Source organism: Maniola jurtina, chromosome 6 (genome assembly GCF_905333055.1).
Source record: "Maniola jurtina chromosome 6, ilManJurt1.1, whole genome shotgun sequence".
Lineage (NCBI taxonomy): Eukaryota > Metazoa > Arthropoda > Insecta > Lepidoptera > Nymphalidae > Maniola > Maniola jurtina.
This window is the reverse complement of record NC_060034.1, coordinates 8,988,050-9,002,813: the sequence shown is the minus strand read 5'-3', so window position 1 is coordinate 9,002,813 and position 14,764 is coordinate 8,988,050. Positions and strand designations below refer to the sequence as shown.

Sequence of the window (14,764 nt, the reverse complement as noted above, 5' to 3'; positions counted from 1 at the left end):
CTAAGCCCTTCTCATTCTGAAGGTTGATGATGATGATCAAGTTTCACAGTGTACAACTAATTATATGTATTATTTAACAAGACACTCCCAAACGAGTACAGGCAAACAGTATCCCGTAGGCGTTAATGGTAGGTAGGTAGATTTTGCTAAATTAATAGCTGCAATTTTGTATCGCGTACCTAACTAATTTGTAAGCGGCATATTCGGTGTCTATTTATTTAAACATATTCGAGTTTCATGTCATAAGCATTGTGGATAACGAATTATTCTATTAGTAAAGTGAAGCATTTTGAACGTATTACATTGAGTAATTTTGGGCTCACAATTAAATTTAGCCGAGTCGTACCTAAGCGGCGTATTTTCGTTTCTATGACAAAAGTGAACACGAAATTGAACTACCCGTTCTAATCCTTCTATTCTGATGCTACACGGGTAGATACTACCACCTAAATTGAGAACCTTGTGTCAATGAACCCGGGTTCCAACTCCTTAATCGAGATGTGGTAGAGGTGATGACCACATAAAACGTTTGAGCAAGGCATTTGTTATGTCATTCCTGTACTTACATATGAAACGCAAAATAAAGAGTATGAATATGAATCTATCGATAAAAATAACATATGGATATTGTGGGTGAAATTAGTAGACGGCATCGTCATTGGGTTAGAGTTTAGACATATACTTCCTTAATTATTTAGGAAACACTAAGTATTCTAAATCCGCTTAAACGCAGAGAAAAGTTTGTTACTAGGTATATTGCGAAGTTTGCGTATGTACACGTATTTTCAGCAGGCTACAGGCAGGTACAAGGTAATATACGGAATTTTGTTTGAGGAAGGCTCGGTGACACGCTCAGGGGTATCAGTGTCACGCTTGGCTGCTCACTCGCGACGCCCGCATCCACACTATTTACCGAGTTTACAATCAACTGTGGATAAACACGATTAATCCACATCTCTCATTTTGTAAGATATGACTTCGTCCGCGTAGGTTTAGATTTCTAAAAATCCCGTGGGAATTCTTTGGATATCCGGGATAAAAATTTGTCTATGTCCGTTCCTGGGATGAAAGCTATATTTGTACCAAACGTCAAAATCGGTTAAACGGATGGACTGTGAAAAACTAGCAGATATACAGATATACTTTCGCATTTATAATATTAAGTATGGATTCGTAAGAACACGAGATACTATCCTATATCTGCTTGAACGCCTAAACAAGCTTGTTATTACATTGTGAAACTTGCACATGTACACATATTTTCAGCAGGCGACAGGCAGGTACAAGGCAATATACGGAATGTTGTTGAAACAAGGCTTGGTGACATGCTCGGGGGTATCAGTGTCAGGCTTGGCTGCACGCTCTCGACGCCCGCATCCACACTATTTCCTCATATTTACAATCAACTACGAAACACTCAATTATTCTGGCTCTACATAATATATTTTATCTATGGACGAAGAATCGTAATATGTATATGCCTAGAAATCGACGTTCGTATATTATTTTATGTTGCATGTTAGCTAATTAAACAAGTGCGATTCAGACTCACACAGGAAGGGTTCCGTAGCATCGCACAAGATATTTTAATATCTTTATGTGCAACACTGCAAGTTAATGACAACAGCGCCATCTATATGTGATTTAGTAAACTAATTTTTCGTGAACACATTTTAATTTTTTTTCAAATGATGTAACCACAAATTCTCTGTTTTCGGATTTATTCCTTCACTTGTGCTATAAGATCTACCAAATTTCGTGATTCTAGGTCAACAGGAAGTACCCTTTAGGTGTTCTTGACAGACACTAAGAACAGACAGACAGACAGACAGACAACGAAGTGGTCCTATAAGGGTTCCTTTTTTCCTTTTGAGATACGGAATCCTAAAAACGCACCCACTTATAAAATGTCTGAACATATTCATACCTAGCAAAAATTTCGGTTCAACCGAGACATATTACCGGCTTTTAAAGTATATTACACGCGAAGCAGCAGGCGGCTAAAGAAGAATGCACCACAGCTCAAGCTGACAGGAAGCCCGAAAGCTCATTTCACGGCAGCCGCACTCATATTTTACACTCTCGAAAATGCCCTTACTGCCAACTGTAAGCGTATATATTCTTTGTTGCGAGGCGTTTGAGTACAATTTTCCTGCTCACATACCTTTTGGGTTACCATACTTTAAGAATCAAAATCGGGATCGAGTTAAAGAAAAACAGTTGTATATAATAGAACTGATATATGCCTATTGGTCACGAACATTCTTTGCTTGCAAAGAACAATAGCCTAAACTAATATTCATTATCACTATCATCATCATCAACCGATCGTCGGCTCTCTTATGAGCACGGGTCTCGTCTTGAATTAGAAGCGTTTGGCCATAGTGCACCACGGTTGTCAAGTGGTCAAGCTGGTGGATTGGCTAAATGCACCTAACTCCCAAAAGTTAGCCCAAATCGAACCCGAAACTCCCCTATTGGGAGACCAACCTTTTAACCACTATTGCTTCTTTTCTAACACTATATAAAACCATACCATTATATAAAATTTCCTAGGATACCGGTACCAACATATAGCGGCCTCTATAATATGACGGTACCTAGAGACAGCGGAAAACTCTCTCTATAAAATCACGGCGTTGTTTCATCACTTTCACTATCGTCATTCGACACTACGGCCGCCATCAAAGGCTGCGTTATCCTATGGAACTAGAACTCTACAGCAAAGCATACAGTTAATATTTTACTTGAATAGATTTTTAAAACTTTAAATATACTGTATAAATATAAAAGCGGATTTTGAAGCGATTGTCTGTCCGATTGCATGTCCGAAAATTCCCCGGATATTTGGTAACCCTCCTTGTACTAAAACTAGATACGCTATTATGTGTGCATGCTAGTAAGGTAGAACAAAGAATGAGGATCGTTATTTCACATTATAAAAGTTACTCATCGCTGTTCCATTTACATAACATTGCAGCTTTATGAGAATATAATTGCCTTATATTTTAGTTATGATAGCAGCGAATTTGTTATAAAGAGAGACTGTGTAACATAATTATATTATCATTTGTATTCAAGCTAAGCTGATTCCTATTTTCTAGCTCCATGTATTCATGTATGTTTTACGTAACGTAAATAAAATAACATCGCAAAATCTTTAAATAATAATAATGATTTAATTAATCTGGATATACATATTTACATTATAAAAGGAAAAGTTGATCGAATGACAGATTGATTTAAAATAAATATCTATTTTATTTTATTTTAATGAGGAACATAAGCTTATATCTTTGTTAATATAAAATGTTAATTTATATCTTCAATTAGCTTCTATAAGAGTCGTTTAGGTTAAAAAGATAAGTGTACCCAATATTCTTAATTTACACTATTTTGTATAAGTATTATATTTAATAAGCAATATATCTATAGGAAAGCCATTAAAATGTAAAGGATTCATTAAAAGGGAAACTTCCATTACACTTTACTTCATTAAATTAAAAATAAATTGTACGCACGGAAATAACTATTGTAACTTTAGAAACTAGATAGGGTAGATAGCTTCAACACAATCATCATTAAAGTGAGTTGTATTTTATTTTTAGGTTTAATGGATTAGTTTAATTTTGGTAATTAATAAAATGTTATTAAAATGTTTGAAATATTAAAAGATTAAATAATTAGGTAGGTACGTTTTAATCAGTGCCAAAACTCTACGGTGATTCACTATACCAAATATGTTGGTATATTTTAATAATTTAAACACCCTTGCTTTTCAATAATCGCATTCTCGCTTATTTAATAACTTAATAGGTTTTGAAACAAGTATAAATTAAAAATTTATAACACCCCCGACAAGTGAAGGTTACAGTAACTAGATAAGAGCTGATAACTTTCAAACGGTTTAACCGATTTTCTTGGATTATAGCTAAGAACAGTCTCGATCAAGCCACCTTTCAAACAAAAAAAACGAAATTAAAATCGGTTCATTAGTTTAGGAGCTACGATGCCACAAACAGATACTCAGATACACATGTGAAACTTATAACACCCCTCTTTTTGGGTCGGGGGTTAAAAAAGAAAAATGACGGAGAACTAGAGTCAAAGCCCTATTAGGTGTCGACAATCTGCTATCTGGGCTTGTGCCATATTAGTTATCTCCCTGTTATCTCCCCTGTTTATCCATATAACTGTCGATGTTATGATGGTCTTATGAATATCTACATACATATAATTTGACTATGTAGATGTGACAAGATATAAGGATAAAAGTGTAAGCTTTGTGGTAGATTTTTTTAAAAAATTTACCACAAAAAAAATCATTTCAGTCTTTGAATAAAAAATGTAATTTAGGTATACCTCATGTAGATAAGCATTAGGTAGGTACTTATAAGGCCTACGGTCATTATATTTTTAAAAGGTCCTGCACCGATGTTTTTTCACATAAATATGACAGGGTACATGTAACAGTATTAAAAATATATAAAAAAAATGTTTTTTTTTTTTAATTTAATTTAACTTATATGCCAACCCCATCGATACACACGATGAAAATTAAACTATGATTAAATCTAAAACTAACAATTTGAGAGAATCACTAACATGTACAGTGTACACATTTATTGTGAAATACTCAGATTTGCTAAAAATAACCAATAGTGTATATAATCGTTAATAGTAATAAAATCATTTCAAGAACAGCTACATTGGCGATTTATTTGGTCTTTTGCCAAATTGTAACAGGGTCATTAAAAGTTTATTATGAACAATGACTTTCTAAGCAAGGACATCGCACTGGCGCGCATAACAAGGGACCAAGTAAGTGTGCTTATACTCGGTGTAAGCACACTTTCTTCATTAGTCGCATGTTGACTGCAAAGCTGTCAAGACGCCTAAATGCGCGATCAAAAAGTGCCAAAATAATACGTTAACGACGCAGAAAAGAGATGGTGTGACTTACCACCGGTAAGTTAATTTTATTTACGTAAGATAACATGCGAAAAAGTATAAAATATTTAGTAAAACCATTGAAAATACTAGAAATATCTAAAATTATTTACAATGTTCCCATTCCTTTCTCTCACGCACATCGGAAAGAGACAGATGGAAGGGCGCGTCACGAATGTCGGAAAAACAAAACTGTGGAGTAGCTTTTTTTTGTTCAATGTAAAATCTATTGGCCATTATTGTATCACATTTATTTTATTACTAGCTGTGCCCGCGACTTCGTTCGCGTGGAATAGCTCTCAGCGCGCTTTATATAGCCACGGACGCTCAGGCGCGAGGCCTGTATCTGTACGTTAAAAATGTTCGCCGTGATTCTTTAAATTGACATAACTTTTTTATTTATGAACCGATTGACATGAAAGAAACACTAAATGTTAAGTGAAGCTTACTACAATATATTAGTGACAACCGTATCTAAATCGAATAAGCCGTTTCTGATATTAGCGTGCACAAACACACAGACAAACAGACAAAAAAAAAATTAATTACAATTTCGGGTTCGGCATCGATAAAAAAAAAGTAGCAGGGGTTGTTATTATTAACAACCCCTGCTACTTTTTTTTATATATTTCCATTGTACAGACACCACTTTTCTACAATTTTATTATATGTATAGATAGATCTTTTGACGACCTCCAGTGCGCAGTGGTAACGCGGTGGATTTGTATGACGAGGGTCCCGGGTTCGATTCCCGGCTGGGCCGATTGAGATTTTCTTAATTGGTTTAGGTTGGCTGGTGGGAGGCCTTTGGCCATCTTGATTCAAGGCCCATCTTGAATCCGCCATTTTGGTTTTATCCCCCTTTCAGCTCCCTGTCAATTGGATGAAGTTCTGAGTGACATTTGTTCGAGCACCCCCCACCTATCTTCAATACCCTGGCCGTGCTCCTCACCGAAATCCTCAATCATCAGCTCTATCCATATTTTTCCTCCGAATCATTTTTTGTCCTCTATACGAAACCATCGGTAAAAAAAAACATACAAAATTTTACAGAAGAGGTGATCAAATGAGTCAGTCAGTCAGTCAGTCAGTCAGTGAATCAGCACGAGCAGAATAGTATATAGTATAGATATAGTATAATAGTTTCATATTTACAAAAACGAAAAATCTCTCAAAGAAATAACAAAAATTAATAGTGCTACACTACTCCATTCCATTTTTTGTTCAAGTTTGCTTCTAAAATCACCTTATTCAGCTTCGAGTGCAATAATCGATTTACATTGCGGCTTAATCAGTGAGGTTAGTTTACAGGACTTGAATGTTAGCGGGAATGTATAGCAGTTATATAGTTAGGTATAGAATGTGAGCAGTTGAAGCTACATAAGGTGAATTTAGAAACGTGTGCCATGTTTGGGCTCTTGTGTTGTATGCCACGATGTGTCCATGCTTAGAAAGTCATTGATTATGAATAATAATTTGTCTCATTAGCGATAGTTAAAATTTAATTCGCGAACGTTGCTATTGATTCAGTTGTAATTGTCGTACCTAGTACACCTTCTTGAACACTTTGGCAGGCCTCGTCCCTTGTTTACAATGCTGTTGACTGAGCTCAATTATTATGACAGACATTTACATGTGATCATGAGCGAGAGCTTGCCAAGTGGGCAGGGTGGCATCGGCGGAACGGTTCCACGTCGGATCCGGCACCTCAGCGGTGCTGGCCCACTCGGTACACTGACCTACATCCGCTTTGGCACCGTTCACAATCGCCGCTTCAACTTAATTGTCCCGACACTTCGAGCTCCTAACGACTGTGCCGCAATCCGCCGATTTAAGGGGAAACTCCCAACATTGACAGCCACTGTTTTCGAGTATCTTTTACGGCCAAAATTAATAATCAATCCTATCTGAAATCTGTCAGTGACTTAGCGACGTTGTTTTTTGTTACAAAATTGTATCGTCTTTTTTGACAGAAAACAACGCTGCTAAGTAACTTATCGACTGATAGATAGTGGGCGGGGATAAAATATACGTCAGCGCCTTAATTGGTGGTCAAGGGTTCAATCCTAGGCAGGCATTTATAACTTTTTGGAGTTATGCACTTGCTTTAACGGTTAAGGAAAACATCGAAACCTGCATGCCTGAGAGTACGCCATAATGTTCTCAAAGTGCAGTGTGAAGTCTGTCAATCCACACTTGGCCAGCGTGGTGGACTATGGCCAAACCCTTCTCAAATTGAGAGTAGACCCGTACTCATTGTGATCTGACGTTGAGAAGATAATGATGACAGAAAGATAGGCAGTTAATCTGATATCTGGACAAGTCAAACGATGCTGCAAAAGAGTAACTTTATCCAAAGGTGACCCCGTAGTAAAATCAGATTTTTTTAGCGAAATGTTGCTAACGAAAACGTGAAATAGAATAAAAAACGACACACAATCTGGGCGCCGTGTTACGGACATATATAATGAAAGAGGGGGATTACAATTTGCCTTTGTGACGGCGTCGTCCAATTACATTAATCTGGCGTGCTCGTGCCGTGGCGCCGCCGCAAGCAACTTGATTAAAAATTCTATTAGTTGAAAAGCACAGACATCTCCTTAATAGATAAAGCTCACGTCGCTAAGTTGATACGACTTAGGTGAAATGATAATGGAACAATCATAATAATCGAATCGTTCAGTCTGTAGGTAAGCATATGATATGAGTGTGTAGATATTGAACATTGGTCTATATCGCACATTGAAATCAAAAGTCACCCTATCCAAAAAAAATTAATATGACTATTAAAATTATTATTTTTTAAACGTAGCTTTAAAGCTTTAGCAATACCTAATTATTGAGCTTAAAGCAACAAGGTATAGAGAGATCCTTTTAGGTCTTGGTAATTATCAAGAATCAAGATCATTACAAATGACCTGTTTTCTGCCCGTAAAAGTTACAACTCACTTACAGCTGATGCAGTTGCTACTTAGAACTACCAATTTTTAGATAGTGCCATTTTTGTTTTAACCCCCGACCCAAAAAGAGGGTGTTATAAGTTTGACGTGTGTATCTGTGTATCTGTTTGTGGCATCGTAGCTCCTAAACGAATGAACCGATTTTAATTTAGTTTTTTTTTGTTTGAAAAGTGGTTTGATCGACAGTGTTCTTAGCTACAATCGAAGAAAATTGGTTCAGCCGTTTGAAAGTTATCAGCTCTTTTCTAGTTTTCTTATAAGAGGTTTATGTGTCGGGGGTTTTTTTGAGTTCAATAATAAGTGCAGCAATCTTTAGAAAGGGGGAAGCGGGATTTTGTCCAATTGTAATAGTATGGACTCATCACAATACTTGCTTCACCAGTTCGTTGTGAACTTTTGGCTCGATGTTCTGCGATAATCACTTGAAGCATACTTAGACTTACTCCTTGAGGCACATAGAAGAAAAACCAGTTGTCTGATTGAGGTTAATTTTTTGCTGTTGATAATTATTACTATAAAGGTATAAATATTAATATTTTAATTCTTTTTATTATATTTGCTACAATTATTATAATATTAGGTAAGTGCATCTTTAAAATTATCGAGTATAACATATAATCTCTTTCCTACGAGTAGTTAATACTTAGTAGGTAAGTCATAGGTAAGTACATTTTATTTCAATAGAGATGGAAAGAGGTTTGATTGACAAAGAGTGATTGCTCTAAAATTAAGTCCTACAAGTTTTGGTTTTCAATCGCAGTTCAAATTACTACTTTGTTTAATATTCATGAACGTTTTCAGTTTGATGATAAACTCATCTGATGGCTGATCTCTGATGTTGGGTTTAAAATTGAAATCGTTAAAGGCATAAGAATACTCAAATAAGTATATGACGTTTGCTTTCATTGAATTACCTACGGGCATTAATCTAAGCCGACGCGTAAACACTTTGTTTATAATCAAAATTTTAAAAACCCCCAACACATAAACCTCTATAAGAAAACTAGAAAAGAGCTGATAACTTTCAAACGGTTGAACCGATTTTCTTCGATTATAGCTAAGAACACTCTCGATCAAGCCACCTTTCAAACAAAAAAACACTAAATTAAAATCTGTTCATTCGTTTAGGAGCTACGATGCCACAGACACGTCAAACTTATAACGCCCCTCTTTTTGGGTCGGGGGTTATAAAAGGTACAACAGTTTTGTTTATTAGTAACGTCGAAATATGAGAAGGCATAAAGAAAAATGAACGAACGAATGCAAGCTGGAATACAATCTAGCTAAAAAGGTTCTTAGCAATGTTGAATTTATAGGTGAAGCTGTAAGTATTCGGTGTAATCGCATTACCTTGGTAGAAAGATTTTTATGGAGACTGTAGTGAAGTGTAGTTAATAAAATATTATCTAGAATTTAATATCTAAATTGGCGTCAAAAAATAAGGACTTCAAAAGAATGAATAAAACATGTTATTTATTGAAAGCGTTTGTGCGACGCTCAAAATAAAGATACCCGTACAGAGAGACGTTAAAAAGACGCAAATGTCTGGTTACAATAAATCAATGTGAGTGCTGTAAAAGGAAGAAAAAGCGAACCACAGAGCAGTTCCGCTCCGCAGTTTCTATCTATGGAGCCAGTGCAGTGGCCACTCGGTTAGATTTACGCGAAGACTCTCCCGGTATCTCCTGACCTATCTCCGGTTGCACGAAAACAACAGCTAAAAGACCACTTGTTAAAATATACTTTTTGTTTTCACCCGACAAAATCTAGTGACGTTGACTTACAGGTTATCTTTTTGGCTTTGTTTGCTCAAAACTCTTGCGATATATTTTCCTATTTATTTAATTTTATATTTTACCTGCTAGAATACGTTTATTTCATGCAAAAAACATATAAACATTTTTAAGTTTTAATACTTTGTTAATGTTTTTTTGTTAAATACCTATTAAGTTAGTCAATAGGTTTTTATTTTTGCAGCTGTAATACGAAGGATGATTCTTTTCACTAGCCGAAGCTTTATCCAAAGAAATTATTCAAAGAAGATTAAAAGTAAAAAAAGAAAGTGCAAGCAAATATTATAGAAAATGAATAAAAATCGCGATTTAAAATAAGTCGGAATAATCCTCGGACGGAACACTGGTTAAACGTTTTCCGACTTTGTTCTTTTGTGTATCCAGACAACTTCCTCTGTAAGTCGCCGACCCTGAGATCTTTGCAAATATGTTGACTTACTTTTTAAGATTATTTTATTTTTATATGTTTAGGTATACAAAATATTAATTATTCTTAGTTGTGGCAGCGCATAGGTAATAATTGATTATGCCGAGCGTTGCATCTTTGACACAAGTTAGTAATTGAATGGGTAACCGACGTTAGAGATCCGAATCTTTGGTCTGCCCACCAAAGCTTGACACCTTCAGTTTATTCATAGTGGTAGGGACCATCCCTCAGCAATGAGGATCACGAAGCATAAAGAACAACGAAATTTTTGTGAGAAACACTATTGCTGATTAAAAAAACCAACGTTTGCCGAAAATACGCAACTCGGTGTGTGGGACTAAACATATTTTTTAACAACGCAATAAAGTTTTAGAGTGTGAAATTACCAGCATTAAAAGAATGTTACAGCCCGCTGAAAACGTACATTTTTTTTGTATAGAAAAACTCAACTAAAATGTTGGTAAATAGAGTTGTTAATTGACTCGGATTCCGGATTGTGGCAAGGCCTGCGAGTCGGGACCGAATGAGAAACAAAACAAATAAGGTTTTTAAAACAGCTGCGGCATGTGTGCAGCAAGTATAACGTTGACTAACATGTACATTGTCGTTTTGGAATGTTCAGACATTCCAGTTCAACTGGAAAGCACTTGTCGCTATTGTTCGCTGTTCCCATTCGAAACATTCAAGTTTTTAAACAATTTGTTAAAAAAAATACTCGCTACCGCCAGGGACTCTGGTACGCTTGATGGAATTATGTTTTGCCTACCCGTGTGTTTTGGATAGCTGGAAAGTCAGTGCTAGTAAAATTAATTGAAAACTGAACTACTGTGCATTGTTCATTGAGTAACAAAAATACTAAGTAAAAGCACATAAAAAGCGCTAATTTACTGAATATCAAAATATAGGATTGCTCTTCTTATTCACAGAAGCCAATTTGAGAGACATAATATTGAGGACATACACAACCCCTAATACGTTAATGGCTCTCTCTGTACTCTGATAGCAGTACAGTCCTTGATCCTTCGGATCTTTGACAATTTAAAAGTGACCTAGATAACAACGATATTTTTTGGACACGTGTAGACTTTAGAGCCAAATTCATACTGATCCTATAAATGTAATCCTCCTCTAAATCTCTGCGACACAAAAACCTCTATAAGAAAACTAGAAAAGAGCTGATAACTTTCAAACGGCTGAACCGATTTTCTTCAATTATAGCTAAGAACACTCTCGATCAAGCCTTTCTAACAAAAAAAAAAACTAAATTTAAATCGGCTCATTCGTTTAGGAGCTACGATGCCACAGACAGTTACACACGTCAAACTTATAACACCCCTCTTTTTGGGTCGGGGGTTAAAAAGATAAATAAATGTATGTTATAAAAGTAAAGTTGTCTTCCACACAGTTTCGTCGAACTTGTTGCGAATTTCATTCAACCGACGTTATCAGCATAATGCGATCGTCACAGCGAACGTACATCATTATTGTAGAATTAAATTTTAACCCCCATCGTGTTGCATGTTCGTTACAAATTAATTTACTTGGAAATCGATAGCTGTTGACTTCATCCGGATGATAGAAAAATAAAAAAGAAGTAGTATGTTACATACAAATTTGGCTCTCGTGTGCTTTGTTTCTTCTTTCTTACTCTTCAGCAAGAAGGGATTTTATGCGCCATTTAATATGAACGTTACATATCTATGGCTTAATATCATTGATTGAACTCTAATTACTTGTGAGACATATATTTAATTGTTCTACAATTCGTTTACCTAATTTTCTGAAATTCCGAATCCTGCAAGTGTTTAAGGCGAATATGTGCTCTTATTAGAGGCGTTATGCACGACACGTACCGATTTCTGCTCGTATAAATCGCTGTACACAGTTCGTTAGGTATTCAAACAATGACTTCATTAGCTCGGTAATCGCCTACAGCTACGTTTATTCTATGACACAAATTGTGATACGAATGTCAGGCTGATTTTCATACCGTAGAGAGCTCTTCGAAATATTTTGTAGTGCAATATTATGTGTTTTATTTATACTCTACGCTGCGCTGTGACTGAAAAAATCCATTGAAATCATTTCAAAGATTCATGAATTTTCAGCCGTGCTGAAATTAGAATTGTCCAATAAATTGAAGTTACCTATTTTTCTTTATACTTAATTCTATTAGCTCTAAAATATTGCTTCAGTTTTTAATTTGTTAAGTATTCATATTTGTATATTATTTTTGTATACATATACATAATTATTTGGTTTAGGCGTAGTATTATAGCGCTTACAAAAGTCATGTTAGTATGGTGTAATAATTACATACTTACCTAAAATAAAATAAATCTACAGTAGGTAAAGCCTTTTTTTCGCTGGAGAGTGCGTTTAAGCTTCTCCTGCGGCCAAAATGTCATATAATAGGTATGGTTTTCTAATATTATACTGAAAACGTAATTATTGTAACAACACCAATTAAACAGAGTGGTCATTTCAGCAACTACCAACAGTGATTTCGATAAAAACGTCGATTTGAACACGATTAATGACACAACTTTTAAAAGGATATGATATTCGGTTTTAACTAGCGGTGTATTATACCTATGTATGCGCCGCGAAGTCACGATACTTTGCGTGTAGTCCTGCCAATAAGGCCCTGTAGCCGGTACATAATTAGCCGTTGAAATTGCAACTACCCAGTATTTTAGTGGGGTTTCGTGCGAAAAAATTATTGTACCTACTATTATTATTTTAAATGATTTTTGTTACTTATTTACGTTTGTGAACTCACGTACTCTTATACCTCAGATTAGTCATAACTGTCTATATCAATGCATGTAGTCTGATTAAGCAAAATTCACACAGTGCTTAGCTATTTATAAGTAAAAATACACAGTAAAAACTGTAGGAATTCAACCTGTATCAACCTCTAGATATCGCGGCCTGGATGAGTGTAGTTGTTTTACGACAACGGTCTTTGCAACCCATGTTGCAACTTTTGATTTATTTAAGTTATTCAGATTCTATAAGATATTAATTATTATTATTCCTGTTTTCGTACAAACTGCAGCGTTATTGTATTTGTCAAATCCTAGAGTTTATATTAGCAGTGAAAATAACTGAGTCACTAATAACAGTTTTCTTTCACAGATCACATACGGGAGTTTTCTTGCGGCAACCTTTTTTATCGTACTCTTTATATGAATGAAGAAAGAAATACGCTTTATGTCGGTGCTATGTAAGTGTTCAATCAATATTTTATTATTGGATTATTATAATTAAAAAAGAAATGCAAGTTACACTTTTACACTAGTTACAGGAATTACCAAAATCAATATAAAAATTAAATCTAAAACTTTAACTGAACGATTACTGTACATAAGAATTGGAGAAAGCTTTATTATTTAAACTTTTGTCGGTGTCTATCTGTTTGTGTGTCGTCTGTTTGTGTGTCTGTCTGTCGGATTTGAATGCGATTTGACACATTTATAGCTAATACTTTAGATTTAAGATACAGGATATCATACAGGACATATTTTTTATCCCGGTAAATAGTACCATCCAACGGAGATGGAGGACGGAACTCCTCAAAAGACATTATAATGTCAGTTATCCATCATTATCACCTGCCCAGAATGCTGGCGTTACGTCTACCATATTATGTTGATATTATGTTGGCCAGGTGGATATTATGTTGGCCAAGGTAACTGATAGCTTCCAGTCACCTGCGGACAGTGAGATGAGACGACCACAGATTCAAAAATGATTTAGCGTCCGGTCCTCACCCCACGGCCCTAAGATTTTAACCCTTTATAGTATAAATATAAAAAAATAGTCTCGATGTTTTCATAAATCTTGGTTTATTTTTGGATTTATTGAAATGTTCTTAAGTTTTACATGATTTGATCTTATTTCTTTTCTTACAGGGATCGAATATTTAAACTAAATATGACTGATATAAGTCAATCACACTGTGAGGTTGGTACGATTTTTACTGTTCTACTGATTTAAACTAGTAAGAATTTCATTCTAATAATTGTGAAATTGATTTCACAATTATTTAGACTATTTCTTTAGAAGTACTGTTTTTTTTTGTTTTTAAAATGTGTCTATTGAACAATAAAATATATACCTAAATAGTTTATGTCCTAGTGTAACCTAGGGTACTTTGGAAGTGAACCTTATAAAAACTTGAAATAAATTGAAGTGATTTTGTAACTTTACGAAAAAACACCGAAATACCGTTTGTTACGCTGAGCTTCTGTTACATTTAAAAGCTCTTGAAAATTATACTTTTTTGTTTAACAGTTCAATTAAGGAAGCCATTTCTTTGGTCGTTTAAATTTTCATGTTCTGTTATTCTTTCTAATTGCCATATACTCATACAGCACTAAAGTACCTATTTATATATTAGTATTTTGTAAATATTTTAGTATTAGTTACTTTCTCTCGTTACATTGCTGAGGGTTTTCCCTTTCCATGAATCACAGTGTCAGAAATTTTTTAGGGATAATAATGTGGTGGCTTTCCAAATCTTTTCGTATTCAACTCTACTAAGTAGCGAGATTTCGACTCTTAAGGACTATCAGACTCTTAAGGACTCTTAAGGACAGTTATTATCAGATGTTAGTGACCATGATAAT

General features: G+C 35.1%; 1 protein-coding gene across 2 annotated transcripts in view; it reads left to right on the top strand.

The window, feature by feature from the left end:
* The window catches only part of LOC123866102 (semaphorin-2A-like), an 83,627-nt gene that overhangs the window by 45,523 nt on the left and 23,340 nt on the right, over window positions 1-14,764 (top strand). For both annotated transcript variants that reach the window (XR_006796127.1, XM_045907459.1), the window contains exons 2-3: window positions 13,272-13,359; window positions 14,048-14,099. Coding sequence is in view for 1 of the 2 variants with exons in the window: in XM_045907459.1 (XP_045763415.1) it covers window positions 13,272-13,359; window positions 14,048-14,099 (140 nt within the window). In the remaining variant the exon portion in view is untranslated. The remainder of the gene's footprint in view (window positions 1-13,271; window positions 13,360-14,047; window positions 14,100-14,764) is intronic.